Here is a 19,916-nt window from a genome sequence, read left to right as displayed (position 1 = left end):
GCAATCCCATTTTACAGCTGCTCTTCTGATGTGTTCTCTCCATTGCTGCATGTTTCCTCTTTCTACTTTTTCCTATTGTCTGTTTCCCTACCCTCGCTCTCCCCAGCCCCCGCCTCCATTTGTCTCCGCTCACTCTCTATCCATTTCTCTGCACGTTTCCATCTCCCGGTTAAATACTATTTTATTGGCAAGACAAATCAGCTAGACATTCACGGAAGAGAACAGGACGAGCTGCCAGCCCTCCAGCCCTCGACCCTGTTCAATATGCCCTGTTCAGTGACGAGGGAAGGCACATGCTGAGGTGCCATTTCTGACAGGGTGGAAATAAGCCGTTCTGCAGGCCTGTGCGCGTTTCCCTCAGGGGAAAGAGTCCCGAGTTTTTGTGCCGTGCTATGTTGCCGTTTGTGGGAGACGTTCGCTTGCTGTGGAGCACGATGCCATGGTGTAAATCTACATGATGTCACCCCGTCCTTCCGAATCCCCCCCCTCACCAGTTTCTCACAACTCAGGGATAGTCGTAGAAATTGAGTTCAAGGGGTACCCCAGCCTGTCCCAGCCTGCCCCTGCAGGAGCCTGCGCTACGCCCCTGGCTCCATACGATTTTTTTGCTACTCGCAATCACTCACCCTCACTCACCCTCACTCACCCTCACCCTCACTCACCCTCACTCACCCTCACTCACCCTCACCCACACTCACCCTCACCCTCACTCACCCTCAACGCCTCAACCTCACTCACTCTCAACCCCTCACCCTCACTCACCCTCAACACCTCACCCTCACCCTCACTCACCCTCAACCGTTCACCCTCAACCCCTCACTCACCCTCACTCTCACTCACCCTCACTTACCCTCAACCCCTCTGCCTCACCCTCACTCACCCTCACTTACCCTCAACCCCTCAGCCTCACCCTCACTCACCCTCACCCTCACTCACCCTCAACCCCTCACCCTCACTCACCCTCAACCCCTCACACTCACTCACCCTCACCCTCACTCACCCTCAACTCCTCACCCTCACTCACCCTCAACACCTCACACTCACCCTCAACACCTCACCCTCACCCTCACTCACCCTCCCTCAACCCCTCACCCTCACTCACCCTCATCCCCTCAGCCTCACCCTCACTCACCCTCACTCACCCTCGCCCTCACTCACCCTCACTCACCCTCACCCTCACTCACCCTCACTCACCCCCACCCTCACTCACACTCACTCACACTCACTCACCCTCACTCACCCTCACCCTCACTCACCCTCACCCACACTCACCCTCACCCTCACTCACCCTCAACACCTCACCCTCACTCACCCTCAACCCCTCACCCTTACCCTCAATCAGCCTCAACCCCTTACCCTCAATCACCCTCACCCTCACTCACCCTCAACCCCTCACCCTCACTCACCCTCAACCCCTCACCCTCACTCACCCTCAACCCCTCATCCTCACTCACCCTCAACCCCTCACCCTCACTCACCCTCAACCCCTCACCCTCACTCAGCCTCACCCTCACTCACCCTCACTCACCCTCACCCTCACTCACCCTCACTCACCCTCACCCACACTTACCCTCACTCACCCTCAACGCCTCACCCTCACTCACTCTCAACCCCTCACCCACCTCAACACCTCACCCTCACTCACCCTCAACCGTTCACCCTCAACCCCTCACTCACCCTCACTCTCACTCAAACTCACTTACCCTCAACCCCTCAGCCTCACCTTCACTCACCCTCACTTACCCTCAACCCCTCAGCCTCACCCTCACCCTCACTCACCCTCAACCCCTCACCCTCACTCATCCTCACCCTCACTCACCCACAACCCCTCACACTCACTCACCCTCACTCACCCTCAACTCCTCACCCTCACTCACCCTCAACACCTCAGCCTCACCCTCACTCACCCTCAACGCCTCACCCTCAACACCTCACCCTCACTCACCCTCACCCTCACTCACCCTCAACCCCTCACCCTCAACACCTCACCCTCATCCCCTCACCCTCACTCACCCTCACAACACATATTGTGTTACAATAGGTGTCACATTTGCGGAAGATAAAACTATCTAGAGATGTAGCATAACGACCAGAGCTGCCATATAAGTCACGTAAATACTAAACATGTTGCATTCCAAATGCTATAGGTGTCACATTTGCAAAAGTTATAACTATTGGCATTGTAAATGACAAAGCCATCAATATAGCAATTTTAACATCGCAAAAAAAAAAAATGATGTCATTTACAAGACCAATAACTACAACTTTTCTAATGCGATACTTATTGCATTCCAACACCACTCACACACGCAACGCCACTCACACACGCAACGCCACTCACACACGCAACGCCACTCACACACGCAACGCCACTCACACACGCAACGCCACTCACACACGCCACTCATCCACGCAACGCCACTCATCCACGCAACGCTACTCATCCACGCAACGCCACTCTTCCATTTGCAAAAAGAAAAATGTCTAACTATTCTATTGCGAGACCTATTGCATTTCCAATGCTTGTTTAGTAAGCTGCTTTCAAAAGTCTACCCACTGCGGATCGCGTACAGTTCATGTGAGGCAGGCGCGTGCACAGGTATTCACTCCCCCTACCCCTCCCACAAAGCAAGACAAGCCAAGAACATCAAAGCGACCGGCCGCTTTGATTCCATTTGCCACCAGCCACTTCACGCACTCCGCAGGTCATTAACAGGACCATCTGCTCGTGAATGCTGGCATGATTGCCCAGCCCCCCTCCCAGCGCTGCCTTTCCTCTGCTCGGCTTCAACCGGTGCCCGACATCGCACCCCAGTTCAAATTGTTTTCTCTGCCTTTCGCAATGCCTCTGTTGCTTTCTCACTCCCCGTTCTTTTGCTGTCTGTTGTTGTATCCTCTGTCTCCCGCAAGTTCTCTCTTTCTCACACTGTCTGCTTCGCTCTTTCTGTCCCGTCACTTTTTTCATTTTGTTTGTTTCTCTTGCGCTCCTCTTTTTTTCTGTCTTTCTCTATGTCTCTCGCTCATACACTCTCAGGCTGTCTCTGCCGTTCTCCTTCTGTCTCCCTCTTAACTGGACAAAGCCGTGCTAGACAGAATGCAGCCTTGCAAGATAGCTCAATGACTAAGGTCCTCACTGCAGAGAAGTATACGATACATGAAAGTCAGAAAATTAACTCCAAGCAGATCTGCTCAGGCTATTATCCTCCCGAGAGAGGTAAAGGGGTGGTGTTGGAGAGTTACAGCGCATTGAGTCGTCGCTAAAAGCCACACTCTGTTATGATACCAATGAGACATCTCAGCGACCAATGAGGGTGAACACTTCTCCTATCTACCTAACCAGTCAGTCACATTTTTCGCTCCACGCAGTGCCGACTCGGCCCTCGGTCTATAAAATAAGCACTCTTAATTCTGATACTACGCAACACTGCTTCTATCTGTGCATGGGTGCGTTATTTGGTAAGTTGGCTTTACGTGTCTTTGTAAAAGTGTCTGTATGTGATTGTACAGAAGTGTATATCTAATTTTATATGCCGGCTGTCCCCGCCCTGTCACTTTACCTCCCAGCTTGACGGCTGCGAATCATGCTCCCAGTTCAGACTGCCCCTGCTACATCACCACTTCCCCCACTGCTGCTGGTGATGCACCTCCCCTTACGCTCAAAGACCGTTAAAAAACATTAACATTGACATAGACAATAGCTCTCGCATTGTAGGGTGACCAGAATTATCCCTGCTTTCGAAAACATAAAAAGTCACCGCCCACCGTTTTCAGTTAACCCTCTTTAATAACAGGGCCAGGGGTTACATTTCCCAAAATCTGCATGACAGATTGTGAAAAATCCAGGACTGCCCCCGGCAAACCCCGGACGCTTGTCACCCTGTTGCATTGGCAGACCTATTGGCTTTAGGACTATTCAGTCCTCAGGAGCGCTCAAAGCTGCATTAAGAGTGTGGCACTTTCGGCACTGGTCAGACCTGGTCATTTGTTGATGCGAAGGCCTCTAGTTGGTGCAGCGAGAGTGGTGGAAGTTGGCCACTCCAGTGAAAGAAATGGGTAACATCGGCCCTAGATACTTTTTTTTCTTTACAAATTGGTCATTACTGGCGGACACAATTTACCCATAGGAAGTACCTGTCCCCAGGATTATTTTCGGTAGAGTAAAACTTTATTTGGGACCTTCACGCGGACCTTCCAAAAACCAGTGCAGGCTTCTTGTTTACGGTGTCCCTGGGCCCTTTTCCTCCCCGTAATATGTAACCAGAAGTTTGTGGGCTGTTGTGAAAAACTGCTGGCCTTATCCAACTGAAAGGCAGCGGGCTCCGGGCCAGATAGATGCCCTACATGAAACCTAACTTACATGTTTCAGACCCTCTAACGGGAGGCTGCAAGGTAGGTGTAAGGAATGTTTCAGACCCAGGTTACATCTATTGCCCTCACCCTATCTATCTATCGCCCTCACTCTATCTATCTATCGCCCTCACTCTATCTATCTATCGCCCTCACTCTATCTGTCTATCGCCCTCACTCTATCTATCTATCGCCCTCACTCTATGTATCTATCGCCCTCACTCTATCTATCTATCGCCCTCACTCTATCTATCTATCGCCCTCACTCTATCTTTCGCCCTCACTCTATCTATCGCCCTCACTCTATCTATCTATCGCCCTCACTCTATCTATCGCCCTCACTCTATCTATCTATCGCCCTCACTCTATGTATCTATCGCCCTCACTCTATGTATCTATCGCCCTCACTCTATCTATCGCCCTCACTCCATCTGTCTATCGCCCTCACTCTATCTGTCTATCGCCCTCACTCTATCTGTCTATCGCCCTCACTCTATCTGTCTATCGCCCTCACTCTATCTGTCTATCGCCCTCACTCTATCTATCTATCGCCCTCACTCTATGTATCTATCGCCCTCACTCTATCTATCGCCCTCACTCTATCTATCTATCGCCCTCACTCTATCTATCTATCGCCCTCACTCTATCTATCTATCGCCCTCACTCTATCTATCTATCGCCCTCACTCTATCTATCTATCGCCCTCACTCTTATCTATCTATCTCCCTCACTCTATCGCCCTCACTCTATGTATCTATCGCCCTCACTCTATCGCCCTCACTCTATCTATCTATCGCCCTCACTCTATCTATCTATCACCCTCACTCTATCTATCGCCCTCACTCTCTCTATCTATCGCCCTCACTCTCTCTATCTATCGCCCTCACTCTATCTATCTATCGCCCTCACTCTATCTATCTATCGCACCACCACAGCATCACTCAGGGGCACCACCACATCACTATGCGCTACCACAGCATCACCGAAAGCCACAGCATCACTCAGCGCCACCACAGCATCAATCTGTGCAACCATTCAACAACAACAACTGGTTCAAATATGTTCTCTCAATGTTTCACGCTTTAATACAAATGTCACAAAAAGATGTTAATATTTCAATTCTGTTCTTGGATTTTAGTCACAAAATACACTGAACATAATCTTCACAAAAGTTATTTACAAAAGTTTAAGCTATTGCCATTATAAATTACAATAACTTTTATTTAAGTATTAATTATTTTAAAAAAGTAAAAGCCATTTTTATTTGTAATATCAATACATCTAAGTCACGTAAATACAAAACATGTTGCATTACAAATGCTATAGGTGTCACATTTGTAAAAGTTAACAGTATTGGCATTGTAAATGACAAAGCTATGAATTTCGCTATTTTCAAAACCAACACATGAATAAAAAAAAAATCATTTACAATACCAATAGCTCAAACTTTCCTAATGCGAGACCTATTGCATTGCAAATGTTTGTTGGATGAGCGTTTTCGTGTATTATCTATGACTGCTTGTAGTTTACAGATGAGCGTTTTCGTGTATTATCTATAGCTGCTCGTAGTTTACAGATGAGCATTTTGCTGTATTATCTATGACTGCTTGTGGTTTTCAGTTGAATGTTTTTGTGAATTATCGAACACTGCTTCCAGCTCAGAAACCCTGTTACATCCAATTTTGTATTTATATTTATTGTTTCAATATATGTGGAAACACACTAAATGCAATTTCTTTCTTTCATGTACTATAAAAATAAAATTCTGTAAATACAAGGAAGATGAGCAAAAATATTTGTGACTAAATAGGCGGTAGTGTCAAAAAATAAATGAATGCCATCAACACGTAAGAGCTAACTAATTCACATATTGCAGCTGGTGCGTGAAATTCAGTTTTAATTAATGTTGTTTATTTCCGTGGACAGCCTAATGTATTCGTCCCTGTATGGAGTTGAACACTGCGCCGTTTACTTCATGGTCACCTGTTTGGCGTATTGTGAGATATCCAATATAGGTGCATGGTTTGCAGCTAACGTAAAATGTATTGTGTAAGGTTATATATTAGTGAAAGGTAGTCGGTCGTTCTACACTGAAACAACCATTGTGTGTTTTTGTAATAAAATTGAAACTGTACCCTGCTTAATTCTTTTGAGTCTGGAGTATTTTCATAATACAGGTCTGTCATTAGCTCACTTCCTGTTGCTGTTTTTGAATATTAGGCAGGAGGTCTTTCTAAAATCAGTGCTTTGTATAAATACACTTTTACGTTCTCATGGCTGTGTGCTTTTTCCCAGGCCACTCCAACAGAAAAGGCATTGGCGAATCAGTTCTTGGCTCCAGGGCGCATCCCAACCACCAGTAAAGAGCGGACTTCAGCCACGAAAACAGTTCATCTGCAGGCGAAAGCTCGCTATACGGGCGAGATGCGGAACGAGCTGCTGGGCACAGTAGGTCAAGCCAAAACCTTTGCTTTTTGTAAGCAATTCTGCTTTAATTGGGTTATTCTTGTTTAAATTATGCAAGTATTTTTTTCCCTCCTTAAGTTGTTAAGATCACTTGAATCGACTCTGCTTGTCCGTCCTACATACAGGAGGGGAATCTGTGTTTAAAAAAAAGATATAACCGCAGTATTTGTACTGTCATCAGTAAGGTAGTCCGAGGGTGGTTGGTATAAAACAAAAAACCTCTCATTATTTTTACCGCACATTTTGTGATTCGGGCGCAAACAGGACTTTGACCGAAATAAGGATACGTTTTGCACTGGTGTTTTTTGCCTGTGTGATTTTCGCCAGATCAAACCTTGCGGAATCTGTGCCAATAACAAAAAACTCAGATTCGGTTTGGGCCCTTCAAATAAGACCCTCCTTCTCCTTCTTTAGCGGAATAGAATTGGAAGAATATTCACTATTTACCAGGTGTAGTTTACCCATACCAACTAGCTGTGAAACTTCCAATTTAGCCCCAAAATGTAATCACAGAAAGTCTGTTAATTCATAATTTTTTTGTTGGCTCCCAGGAATGATATTCAAATAATATAAAAAATTATAAAACTAGGAAGGTTTTTCTTTTTTCTTTACTGGCTTCTTTACCAGCCTTTCTCCTTAATAACATTGTTTAGATCTGCTGAAGTTGCCCACTGAAATGCATTGTAAGAACCCATTTCCAGAGTGCAGTGCAGCTGGCTTGGAAGGCTCTAGCCCCTTTTGAGTTCTACGCAGGAGATTTGTTGAATAGCACGGTGTCTTGTCCTGTAGGCCGCCATGCTCTAAGCAGGCAACAGACCCGCTCTTCCTGTAATGCCTGTGACATTTGTTCTTTCTGGGAAAGTGCTGCACAGGAGCTCGGATATTCCTGCCTTTAAGTAACAAAAGGTGAGCGACAAGCCTGCTTATAAGAACAGGACTTTCTTGGCGCAAAACGTAAGTTGCGCACCTATGCAGAGTCGTCTTGAGAGGCTTGTGGGTTTTGGAAGTCTGATGTTACACAGGGAACCTCCCACAATTTGCTTTTGAGCGTAGATTCAGAGCAGAATGAGTTTTGGTTTATTATGTTCTTGTTTTGGGAGGGATGTTTGTATATCACATGGTGAATTAATTGAACTTCACCAGTTTTACAAGTGTAGAATTATGTGGATTAATAGAGCTTTAGGAGAACGAGGTGTATCCTGGGAGCTGTGTGAGAATGTATGTGATGCCTCTGAAAAGAAGTGCCTTGGTCGATTAAGATAATGTAAAGAAGGTGCAGAAGGAAGTGAATGCATGCAGTAACTTTCAGGATGCTGATCTGGGATACGGTGCATCGGTTGATCAGCCTAAGGATGCATCAAGTAGATGGAGGGAGCTGTGTTTGGAATGAGGTGCAGAGGTCGAGCGGTGTGTCAGTGCACTGGGTAAACTGGGTGATACAGGATTGGAGAAATGTGAGGTGAGACTATAGCAGTAGCATGATTCTGGAATCAACTGCTTTAGTATAGCCATGTGGGAAAGCCACTGTATTGCAGGTCTGTGTTTGAGAACATTTGAAGAGCCAGGCGAGATTGCAGCCTTTGCTGAAGGTATTGTAGAGTGAGTTGTTGGTTGAGCCGGTGATTGTCTGAATGCTGCAGGTCTGGTTTGAGTCGTGTTGGCCTAGCTGAGCTAGAATGAGTTGTTGGTTGAGCCGGATACAAGAGCCGGTTGATATTCTGAATGCTGCAGGTCTGGTTTGAGTCGTGTTGGCCTAGCTGAGCTAGAATGAGTTGTTGGTTGAGCCGGATACAAGAGCCGGTTGATATTCTGAATGCTGCAGGTCTGGTTTGAGTCGTGTTGGCCTAGCTGAGCGAGAATGAGTTGTTGGTTGAGCCGGATACAAGAGCCGGTTGATAGTCTGAATGCTGCAGGTCTGGTTTGAGTCGTGTTGGCCTAGCTGAGCGAGAATGAGTTGTTGGTTGAGCCGGATACAAGAGCCGGTTGATATTCTGAATGCTGCAGGTCTGGTTTGAGTCGTGTTGGCCTAGCTGAGCTAGAATGAGTTGTTGGTTGAGCCGGATACAAGAGCCGGTTGATATTCTGAATGCTGCAGGTCTGGTTTGAGTCGTGTTGGCCTAGCTGAGCGAGAATGAGTTGTTGGTTGAGCCGGATACAAGAGCCGGTTGATAGTCTGAATGCTGCAGGTCTGGTTTGAGTCGTGTTGGCCTAGCTGAGCTAGAATGAGTTGTTGGTTGAGCCGGATACAAGAGCCGGTTGATAGTCTGAATGCTGCAGGTCTGGTTTGACTTGTGTTGGCCGAGCCGAGTGAGGATGCCAAATCTGGGGGATATTGTCTTGTGCTAATGAGGTGCATTTTTTTGGCTATTTGGCACTTTTTCCCCGAATTTTCGAGAGCAGCTCTGGCCTCCTGACTACCCATGTCCGACCTCCACGGGGAAACCGACAAAAAACCTTGGGGTCTGGTTTGATGAGCAGCTTTCTTTCGCGGCACACATCAAGAAGCTGGCTGGTGGCTGTTTCGGCTTGCTTAAATCCTTTAGAAGCTTCTTTCCCCTTCTGCCAGCTGCAGCTAGACAAACAATTACATGTGCGCTAATTATGTCCCGGCTGGACTATGCCAATGCCCTTTTTTCTGGCGTCCCGAGCTATCTAGTGAAGAAACTACAGGTGGTCCAGAACACCTCAGTCAGACTGCTGTTGGGGCTGTCAGCCAGGGACAGTGTACAGAATCAGCCGCGTCTATATCACTGGCTGCCGTTAGCAGCCAGAGTGAAATTTAAATGACTGATTATGGCCCATCGTGCGCTTCACGGATGCGGGCCTCTTTATCTACAGAGGCGGGTGTCTTTCTATGCCCCTACGCGCTCCTTGTGCTCCGGATCCCTATTCCTGGCCCGTGTCCCACGCTTTAAGCGGCAGAGGATTGGTGGTGGCTCCTTCTCAGTGAAGGCAACTATTGCCTGGAATGCTCTCCCGCTGGCTCTGCGCACTATTCAGGTTCCAGTGGTTTTTAAAATGAAACTGAAAACCCATCTTTTTATCTGAAGTTCACCATGACACCCCTTCAGACACGCGCCGGGACACTCCTGAGTAGCCGTGCGCGTAATAAATTCATGTAACATAACGTAACATAACACTAACAATACCATGGATAGCTGGGATAAGGCAGAGGGGGAATGGGTTGCATCGATCAAGTGTTGAAAGAGTGCTGACATAGCTGGCCTGATACCAAGCATACTCTGGTGTAGTGTGACAGACTCTGCCTTGCGCGGGAAACAACCTTTACAACGCAACTTTTACATCGCACTACCATTACAACGAAATTTTTACAACGCAACATCCATTACATCGCATGCCATTACAACGCATGACACTACAACGCATACCACAACAACACGTCATTACAACGCATACCATTACAACGCATTACATTACAATGCATAGTACCCTTACACTATCCAACACTTACCCTACTGTTGCACCCCCTGGAGTTAGAATAGTAATTTTTACCCTTACACTATCCAACACTTACCCTACTGTTGCACCCCCCTGGAATTAGAATAGTAATTTTTACCCCTAGACTATCCAATACTTACCATACATGCAATGTAATGTTATGCGTTGTAATGGTATACGTTGTAAAGGTAGTATGCGTTGTAATGGAATGCGTTGTAAAGGTAGTTTTTTTAAATCGTTGTAATGACATGCATTGTAATGGAATGCGTTGTAATGGATGTTGCGTTGTAAAGGTATGCGTTGTAAAAGTATGCGTTGTAACGTCATACATCCGCCTTTCGCTAAAGCTTTTTCTTAACAAATGCCTTACAACTTGTTTTTTAGATGCAAAGACACACAATGGCGCCAAATTAATGATCCCTCCCAGGCTGAAAACACTTTGCTGATTTTTCCGTGATAAACTCTTCACCAATAGTATTTTTCAGTATTGAAATGGTGTTCAAGTCCTATACTACTCTGAATTCATTGATCACTGCTATTTGTGTGACACAAGAAGGCATGCAACGCCTCAAACTCTGATTCGGTGATTGGAGAAAGAAGGATGCTCAACCTTTCTTTTTCTATTGCAGGGTTCCCGGTCCATTAACGGTAAGAGTTCTTTCTATTTCTCCATATTTTCAGATCAGTGGTCTTCTGTTTATTAAACTTTTGGTAAAACATCCATCTCTCTTATAAAAAAAAGAATGCCTTATGTTATCTGTTAGTAGTACTTCTGCCATGACGCGAGGGGTGTATTCTCTTGAGTTAGCATACATGTGCGTAATACTTGGTGAAATTTTGTGACCTATACTTTGAGAGGTGGGAGGGATGTATCTTCTTTGCAGTTTGTGTCTAGCACCTGAAATTGCTGAGCCGTCCTTATTGAAGGCTGATCTTCTGTTCCTTCTAGAGAGGTGATTTTAGGTCTTCTGAACTGTAGGAGTAATGTCTGGTCTGATATTTTGCCTCGTACCATGGATTATTTTAGTCAACTTGATTAACCCCTTCCATGCTCATGACGAGCTCAACTCGTCATGCAGCACAGTGCTCGTGTGCTTATGACGAGCTGAGCTCGTCCACCCGTTTTTATTGCTGTCCAGCGCAGCAGGGGAAACTCTCAAGCAGCGATGAGGCTAATGGCGTTGCACGTTTGATAGCCTGGTAGAGGTGGGTCTTTGAATTGTATCTATAAAGTATTTGACAGTTTCGAAGAGGATCCTGGTGAAAGCTTCCATAATTACTACTATGTAATGTGGTGTTTTGGCTGTTTCTGTGAGGACCCATGGTGTTTCACTTGAGTCGGGTCGTCTAGTGATTTGATTTTGCGCCATGTTATCGGATGGTTGATTGCAGTCAGCAGCTTCTTGAGTGTGCTAGGGTGCAGTTGGCTTTGTTTTTTTGAAGTGTTGCTTAAATGAGGCATATACATCCATGTTGATTTTTAGAGTAGTGTTGAGTCCAGGAGTGTGGTGACGTCAGTTTTGGTTGCTATGGTGCTTAGATCTTATTTCAGATGATCAAAGGAGAAAGTCTTTGACCATGTGGAACTAATATGTCACAGTTTGTGGTAGTCGTTGTTGAGTGGGTGAAGCGTGAGTGAAATGACGTCTGGCCAGTCCAGTGCCGTTGGAACTAGTTGGTTCAGTGAAGGCGTGGAGAAGAGGTCTACGTTCAAGGAGCTGCCTTCGCTTTGGGGTTGCGTTCTTTGATGTTCATGGTGTTGTGGAAGTCAGGTGATGTTTAATTTTTGCTGACAAAAGTTTATTGGGACAAATGTTTTTGCAATAATATATAAATGTGGTGGTGGTTTGACATGCCTTGGTGGTATGAAAATGAGATGGAAGGTGATGGTCTGGGGGAAAAAAGAGAGATTGCAGAGGCAGCATTTTAGAGTTGTGGGTTAATGGAGGGCACAAGGCAAGATGTTTGTAGATACCTGCACAGCCTCCTCTTGTCTTTTGTGTGCAGTTGATGTGTTGTCCACTGTAGTCGGTGGGAGGGAATATGTGGTGGATGTTCTGTTAGTTGTTTTTGAGTAGGAATGAGTTCTCTTTGTTTAAGACCATTGGGATCAGAGGTGTGCGTGGAGTGATGGTGTGTGTGCATGATAGTGGGGGTTCTGCTGGGGAATTATGGCAGCCGGTACGTAAACGTATCTTAGAGGTGTATGAGCCAGGTGTTCTGACCCTTGACTGTTCCAAGTTCTGATCGGACTCTCCGCAGATCAAATCCTTTGGAAGCTAAAGCGAGTGATTTTAGTGATTATGTTGGTTATTGAGATTAGACTTGTTCTCTTAAGGAAACCACTCCATGCATTTACTCCAGGTTCTGTGTGTTAGATTACAGTAATAGGAGTTAGGTGTAACCTTTAGAGGGAGGGGGCATGGGAATTCATGCAAATTGTTGGCAGCATTATTAGATGAGCAGGAGAAGATTATTGTTAATCTGCAGGGGCATGCCTTTGAAAGGGTACGTTGTTATCTTTAAAATGAGGTGTGGGTAGTTCGCAGAAATACACTAATATAGGTTAAGGCAAACATGCATGTGACTTACTGTAAGCTGTGCTCAGCGAGAGAAGGCATTCAGAGGAGAGAAAGGAAGGAGAGGTTCATTTGAAAGAAAAGGAGCGGCAGCAGTTGGACGTTTTAAGGCAAGGTAAATTTTCATGGGAATAAAAAAAGTGTTTTTTGAGATTGCATGCAAAGGGAGGATGCAAAACTAAAGGAACAATATTTTTTTTCCATGTGAGATAGTACTATATTAGGTCCTTTTGATAAGCACTATAATTGGGCAGGCGTCTGTCCGCTGAGAGCTTACCACTAGACCATAGCTTCAGCAAGAACAGCGGATCAGCTAAGGTGCCGGAAGCATAAATTACTGTCTGGACCCACATACGGGGAAATATGGAGAGCTCGGCTGCGCTTGGAAGCAGCAGCAACCTCGTGATCATAGCAATGTGAGAGAATATATGGGGTACAAAATGCAAACATTGAAGAAGAGATGCTGCAGATGCTGGATGGGTATTTTTCGATCACTCTTAAAGTTTGGCTCAGAATATCTGAAAGAAACAGGTTAGTATTAGATTCCTTACCGTAGAATATCCCCAGGCGTCAGACTTGATCCGCAAATTTTTTGCGTAGCAGTACCCATGCTAATACTAACTACTGTTTCTTACAGATATATCGTTACCGAAGTTAAGTAACTTGTGCATTAATTACAGAAGCAAACTGGGCTCCATTTTGGATTTCCCTGGTTGTGGCATCGCACAAGATGGCAATAGGTATCGCTTCCTCAGGCACTAGAAGTGCCCTGCTCGCATTCCTAGTCCTGCAGGGCAGATGCAGGCGCTGAAGTGAGGAGGCTGTAGAGTTGTATTATGAATTTCCATTAACTTTGTAAGTAAGGGGGTGCTGAGTAGTTTCTTCCTGAGCTCTTCCATCTGTTTGATGGTGGGGGTGGGGGGGGCAGCAATTCGCCATTTTCAAGGTGAGGAAGTTTCTAAGCAAGGACTGACTGTCCTTGGTCCCTTGTCTAATTGCTGCTTCAGAAGTGGCAATGGCATGTATGCAAGGAGTCCTTTTCCAGACCCCCGGGGTCTCGTGCATCCGCTGTGAGTTTCACACTTTGGGGGCAGTGCACTGTAGGCATTTCCCACTTGCCCAATTCAATATAATGTTTTCTCTCATGTAGTGTCTTAAAACATGATTTCTTTTTGTTCAGTGTCTTCGATGCCTGTCTTGCACACCTTGAAGTCACTGCTGTTGTTGTCATGGGCATTTAGCCTCCGCTGAAAGAGGGCTCTTGGGAGTTAATCAGAGAGAGGGGAGTGCAGACTCTGCTCCAATGCAGAGAGCTGTCAGGAACTGTCAAGGATGTGGATGCCTACATTTTAGGTCTGGTTTCACAACGTTGCTACCCAATACCTTATGTGATCATCAGATAAGGCGCTTTGAGAAACAATCCTGAGAGACAGTGCCCATATGTTGATTTCCACTCTGCAGCTTTTGTTTGGCAGACGTTGGATTCCACTGAGAAAGAGTACTTGTGTAGCCTTTCATGAGGTAGAGGAGAAGGGGAGCCTGGGCCCTTGTTTCTGCCAAGAGGGAGGAATTGCATGAAATGAACGGAAGGTTGTTTAGCGAAAGTCGATAATAGCTTGTGATTGTCCTCTTATGCAGACATCAGCAGGGCCCCCACATAGCAGAATCCAGAAAAGGATGCAGCTCAAATGTCAACTGTTGACCTAGACGACCTGAGCACTAATACTGACTCCAACGACATTATGTGATATTGAGGAAAAGATGCACCTCCCTTTGCCTCAGCCCTCGTGTCATCGAAAAAACTTCTCGCCTTAATTTACACCATCTGTTTCCGTGACTGTATGTCTCTTTAAAGTACTTGCGTGTTTCAGGAGACCGAGTAATCACATGCATAGTCCAGACATCTTCCCCTGTGGTGGCTCGGACAGCGATGCTGACGAAGGACTCCTCCTCTCCTGGGTTGTAGCTGAGTAGTGTTCCCAGAACATCACTGCCTTGTTGTACATTGCTCTTACAATGCATATGGTAGCATCTGGGTATTTTCCATGAAACTGTATTTTGTGGCCACGTTCCCTAACAAATGTTCATTAAACACTGTTTTCTCTCACCTGTAAAATCTCGTTTGTTAGTGCTTTTTGTAATTCAGAATACTTTTTTCCAGATGCAGAAGGCTTAAGAAACAGAAAGTAAGTGAAAGGTCTTCTTACAAACTGTTTCTTGAGATGAAGGCTTCATTGACTCTGCATTTACTTGCTGAGGCAGGCAGTTATGATTGGATTACTGGGGATGATAAAAAGGCTGCATGGAGGGGACTGGCGTGGCGTAAAACCATTGACGTACTTCACGAAGAAGCGCTTAGCCTGTAGAGTTAATCCACTGCTTATTTATCTGCACCGCTTTACAAACGCAGCAGCATGGTTGTATAGAACTCTCAAGTGTGGTTTTGTATTGTATTCCAGTGTTATATTTCGTGCATGTGTACCACCTTCCAGATGCGGGTGGTGCTAAGAAAAAAAGTTGTGTGACGTATGAATATATTTGCGATGCTTGATTGGTGACGTTTGGTGTAATGGCTATAGTTCCTCTTGTGACTTGGGCAGTATAGTGCCAGTGATCTGGACAGAGGTTGTTAGCAGGGCTGTAGTGGGTGGGGGCGGGCAGTAGGTGGGTCCCGTTTGTGTTGGTCTCCCCTATTTGAGGACTTGTCGCCTGGCCTTTTATCTGAGTGTCGATCCTCAGTCCTAGTTTAGGACATGGTGCCTTTTCCCACCAGCCCCTGTCTATCCCATCAGCTGCATCACACCCCAGGATTTCAGGCACCTGAGTCTATTATTTTTTTTATTGCAGAGAGCCCTTCTTTGGATGACTGTTGTGTAAACCCTTCCTCCTGGAGTGTGATCTCCGCTCTCAGGGGAGAAGAGCAGGAAGAGTGTGTGTATTAAAGAGAGGACACGCGTGTAATCCTCGGATGCTTTCCCTAATCTCCTCTGAAATCCGTCCCTAGTTACAAGGCCATCAGTTCTCCCCTGGCTAGGCTTGTGAGTCCAGCGGTAGGTGTGCAGTGAGCACAGTGCAGCTCCTCGGGTATGCAGAAGCGACTGGTGATCCAATTGGGTGCAGCGCAGTCGCTGTTGCTTTTACTGCACATTATTTCTGCATTTTTCTGTCCAAATGCTAAGCTTCAAACTGCTTCTGCATTATCATCAGTCAAACATCTGTCTAGTAATGTTATGAAAATGCATTCTTCCCACACAGGAGTGCCCATTGCCGCAATATCTAATTCTGAACCGGTCACTTTGCTGCTTCCCTGCTTTACCCGGCCCTTTGCCCCTTTTCCTATCGCGTCCCTCCGTCTGTCCTCCTGCCTCCTTGCACTGCAGATACCCCCTTACCACCCGTCTTCTGTCGCCCCTGCCTGCCCCATTGTCCCCTTTGATTGTACTCTCATTGCCTTACATGCCCACACTATGCCCAGTCCCTCTGTGTCCTGCAATGCACCCTTCATCACCACTGTCACTCCTGTAAGAGTGCCGCATGCTGCTTACAAGGCTGCACTATACAAAAATGGGTGGATTTTTCTTTTTCTTTTTATATACTTTTGTGTGTCACCCTAAGTGGGACTGCTATACGCAGACGTGGGGCCCGTGCACACTGCGTCACTGCATCCAATCTAGCCTGGCTGATGAGCCCATAACCAGGGCAAAACCGGTCCAGGGATGTATGTGTTCCGGGACCAGGCCTGGCAGTTCGGGCTGGACTGTTCTGATTGGAGCAGGGTTAAGACTGATTTGCATATAGCTGGGTCCAATCTGAGGTGGCGTAATGTGTAGTATAACGATGGATTGGGATGCGGCCCGAGTAATTACCAGTGGCTGAGATTAATTTAAGCATTCCACCCATCACGTTCTGTCATTGCAGAATGGAATATTTGTGTATTTAAGTGTCACTAGAGATAAATAGACTGCCAAAAATTGCCCAAGCATAATCATTTGCAGCATCAGAAGGTTTTGGGATGCAGAATAAACAAAACTGGTTAATAGAAGTCTTGCGGTTCCTGCTTTTGCTGGATGGAAAGTAACAATGTCTGATCTCCAGGGCCCTGGAAGCGGAGGAGAAGCAGTCGGCCAGCGAGATCGACGCCGTTCTTCAGCACCACCACAACCTGCAGGAGAAGCTGGCGGAGGAGATGCTGAGCTTGGCGCGCAGCCTGAAGAATAACAGCCTGGCAGCACAGAACGTCATTAAACAAGATAATCAGGTAATGCTCGCGGCGGCATCTTTGATGACAGCAGCTGTAGATCATGTCTCGCAGTGGGAACTGTGGGCATTGAAAGGCTTTCGAAATCCACCATATGTGAATTGAGTTGGAAACTAGTGGGCGAATCACTGAGTATCTCGTACGACTGGCCTGAAAGGCTTTTTCTTGAGAACAGGCTTGGAGGAAAAGCAGTGCTTAATTTGTAAACAAATAAGTGCCAGGGCCCTTGTCAGGAGTCTGCTGTAGCTTGTACCAGCCATTGCACCTGCCAGTGCTGCCAATAACAGACCCAGCACTTCTACTAATCCGCGCACACTGCAAATGTGACAATTCAGACTAGTCCAGGCCACCCTAAGCTATACGAATGGCTTGGATGGCATGCGTCAGTCATTTTTAATGTATATGAACTATTAAATAACTGTTGTTGTGCTCATCTGAACATTAGACAAACAGCACCACCATGTGGTGCAGATGATTTATTTTTATTTTTTGTGCCTGTGCAGAGAACCAGAAACCACTGTCTCAAATTAAGCACTGAGGAAAAGGCAGGATAATTGCAGCTCTAAGGTAGCGCTGAGTTTTAAACCCAGCTTTGCTATTGGTTGTCTGTGCCCATGCCGCGTGTAGTGCGATACAGAGGCTCCTGACCACAGCTCTGCATCTTTCCCCGGAACAAAGCAAGAACTTCATCATAGAAAACAAAGGATGCCCAGTGGCAGGGACCTCGGGTCAGATTGGCTAGTGGGTCAGTGAGTGGTCTTTCTGGAGGCAGATGGGCGTCCATTACCTCCCTTTTATCAGCGGGCAGAGGTGTCCCTCCCTTTCTCTCGCTGGGCCGTCCCATTAATGTATGCAGATTGTGCGGGGCAGGGGGCCAGAGTAGAATTGGCCTCACTTGTATTCACGTGTGGTTCACCAGTGTGAACTAATCTGTGCCTTTTTTTTTAGCTAAGTGAATTTAGCAAAACATGCCTCTGTCAGAAACCTTCCCCCTTCTTTTCATTAAACTTCTCCGAAGCAGTGTTTTGCGGAAAGGCAATCCGCAAATGTGGACCACTTTTTGTTTTTGCGTGCCTGGGCCGATTTTTATTCCCGATTTTTAGTACTAGTTTGGGAGATACTTTAGGACTCCCAGGAAAATAATTTTACTTTTGACTTCCAAAACTAAGAGTGAAATACTTCCCTTTCAAAATCTCACCTGGATGCCTGGCCTGGACGTGTGAGCTAGCCGGCTCAGTCTGGTGCTGTCCATCTGAATTTATAATACTGCTCGGTGCGGCACTTAGGGCATCATTTACTGGGTGACGTCATAGGATGAAGTCTAGCCTCCATTAAATTAAACCTTAGTGTCAACTTCCGACTCTTAATGGGTGTTTCATCTCATGTCCTAGCTGGAATTGAAAACAAGCGTTGGCAAAGGTAATACACCTAGGTATATCGTGCTAAAGCACATTAAAGCGAGACCCACTGGAAGGCCGCCTGCAAGAGGGGCAGAGTGGGTTGTAATTTAAAGTATTCCCTCACACAGTTTAGTGCAAGCACCTGAGTGGAGGCGGAAGGATACACTCAAACATTCAGGAGCTTTGGGTGAGAGATGAATGGGCGGAGCTAAGCCTTGATGGACAAAGCCTGGAACCTATGGCTGAAAGGTTGCACAAAGAAAGTACGTGGTTCAGCCTCCACTCTGCATCTTGTACGCAGTAGGTCTGTAGGTTACGCTACAATGTCAAAATCCAGACCAAAGACTGCGCTGGGGGGTTGGAAAGAATGGGGACTCCAGCGGTGAAACAAACATTGGCATAGCCAATCGTTCTGGTGACGGCTGACAGATAGGCTTTTGGAGTTCCAATCTTGCTTTGTGTTGCTATGGTTTAGATAAAACGTTGTTGGAACTGCCTGACCCCAGCTAATATTAAACAAGGGATTTATTTAGTTTGCGGATGCGCTCCTTGTGAAGGAGCAGAGAGCCCTCACTCACTGTGAAGTGAGCCAATTACTGTGTGGGTGAACCATTGCCCACTGCACAGCTACACACCAGTAGACGAACAGAGCTGGTAGAAAGCCCCTGTAAGTGAATATTATATATTTTTACTAACATTAAATAGACTCCGTATATTTTACTAACATTAAATAGACTCCACTGATGCCCGCCCTTAAATAAAAAAATAATAATAATAATAAACCTCCCATTGAAATTTGGAGACCGGTTTTGCTTTGGCCACACGGTGGCGCTGTGGCCTATGTTTTAAACCTTTCGGGATTTTAGACAGTGGCGAAAATTGCAAATATGATGCTTAGAGTACACTGATAGAAAATATTTGTTTACCAAGGGCTAGGCCAGAAGCCTTTTTTTCCAATCAATATTTGGAAGCCTCTCCTAATTTATTTACCTTTATGCCACTACACGTTTCCGTAGTTTATATATGGTTTTATTGTATGCTCATTTCAGTTAACTCGGGATTGACGCGTATAATTCAGTGGCTCTGACCCCTAGTTATCCCATAATAATCTAAAACCTAAAATAAATTAATAGCGCCAAGAACGTGTGGTCAGTCGGATATGTGAGGGGCGTTTGAAAAGCTCGCAGTCTGCCAGCGTCCGGCCTCTTGGCGCTGTGTTCATGTATTCAAAGATGGCTTTCAGGCCGTTCCTACTCCCTTCTCTCCTGCAGTTTGTTCTGGTCTGAGGAGCAGTTTCTGATCACGGAGTACCTGGGATCAGGCCCTGATCTTGCATCTCTCTGATGCTTTGAATTTGTTTTGTCCATGGTCTTTCTATGGTCCGGTAAACTCTACACTTGGTTTTAA

At 46.1% G+C, this 19,916-nt stretch overlaps 1 protein-coding gene across 1 annotated transcript in view; it reads left to right on the top strand.

Annotated features, from left to right (window-relative positions):
* Window positions 1-19,916, top strand: part of USE1 (unconventional SNARE in the ER 1) — a 32,743-nt gene that overhangs the window by 10,729 nt on the left and 2,098 nt on the right. Inside the window, exons 4-7 of the mRNA XM_078670691.1 lie at window positions 6,643-6,795; window positions 10,902-10,920; window positions 15,013-15,037; window positions 16,947-17,109. Coding sequence (XP_078526817.1) covers window positions 6,643-6,795; window positions 10,902-10,920; window positions 15,013-15,037; window positions 16,947-17,109 — 360 coding nt within the window. The remainder of the gene's footprint in view (window positions 1-6,642; window positions 6,796-10,901; window positions 10,921-15,012; window positions 15,038-16,946; window positions 17,110-19,916) is intronic.

Source organism: Lissotriton helveticus, chromosome 12 (genome assembly GCF_964261635.1).
Source record: "Lissotriton helveticus chromosome 12, aLisHel1.1, whole genome shotgun sequence".
NCBI lineage: Eukaryota > Metazoa > Chordata > Amphibia > Caudata > Salamandridae > Lissotriton > Lissotriton helveticus.
This window is presented reverse-complemented; position numbering and strand designations above follow the sequence as displayed.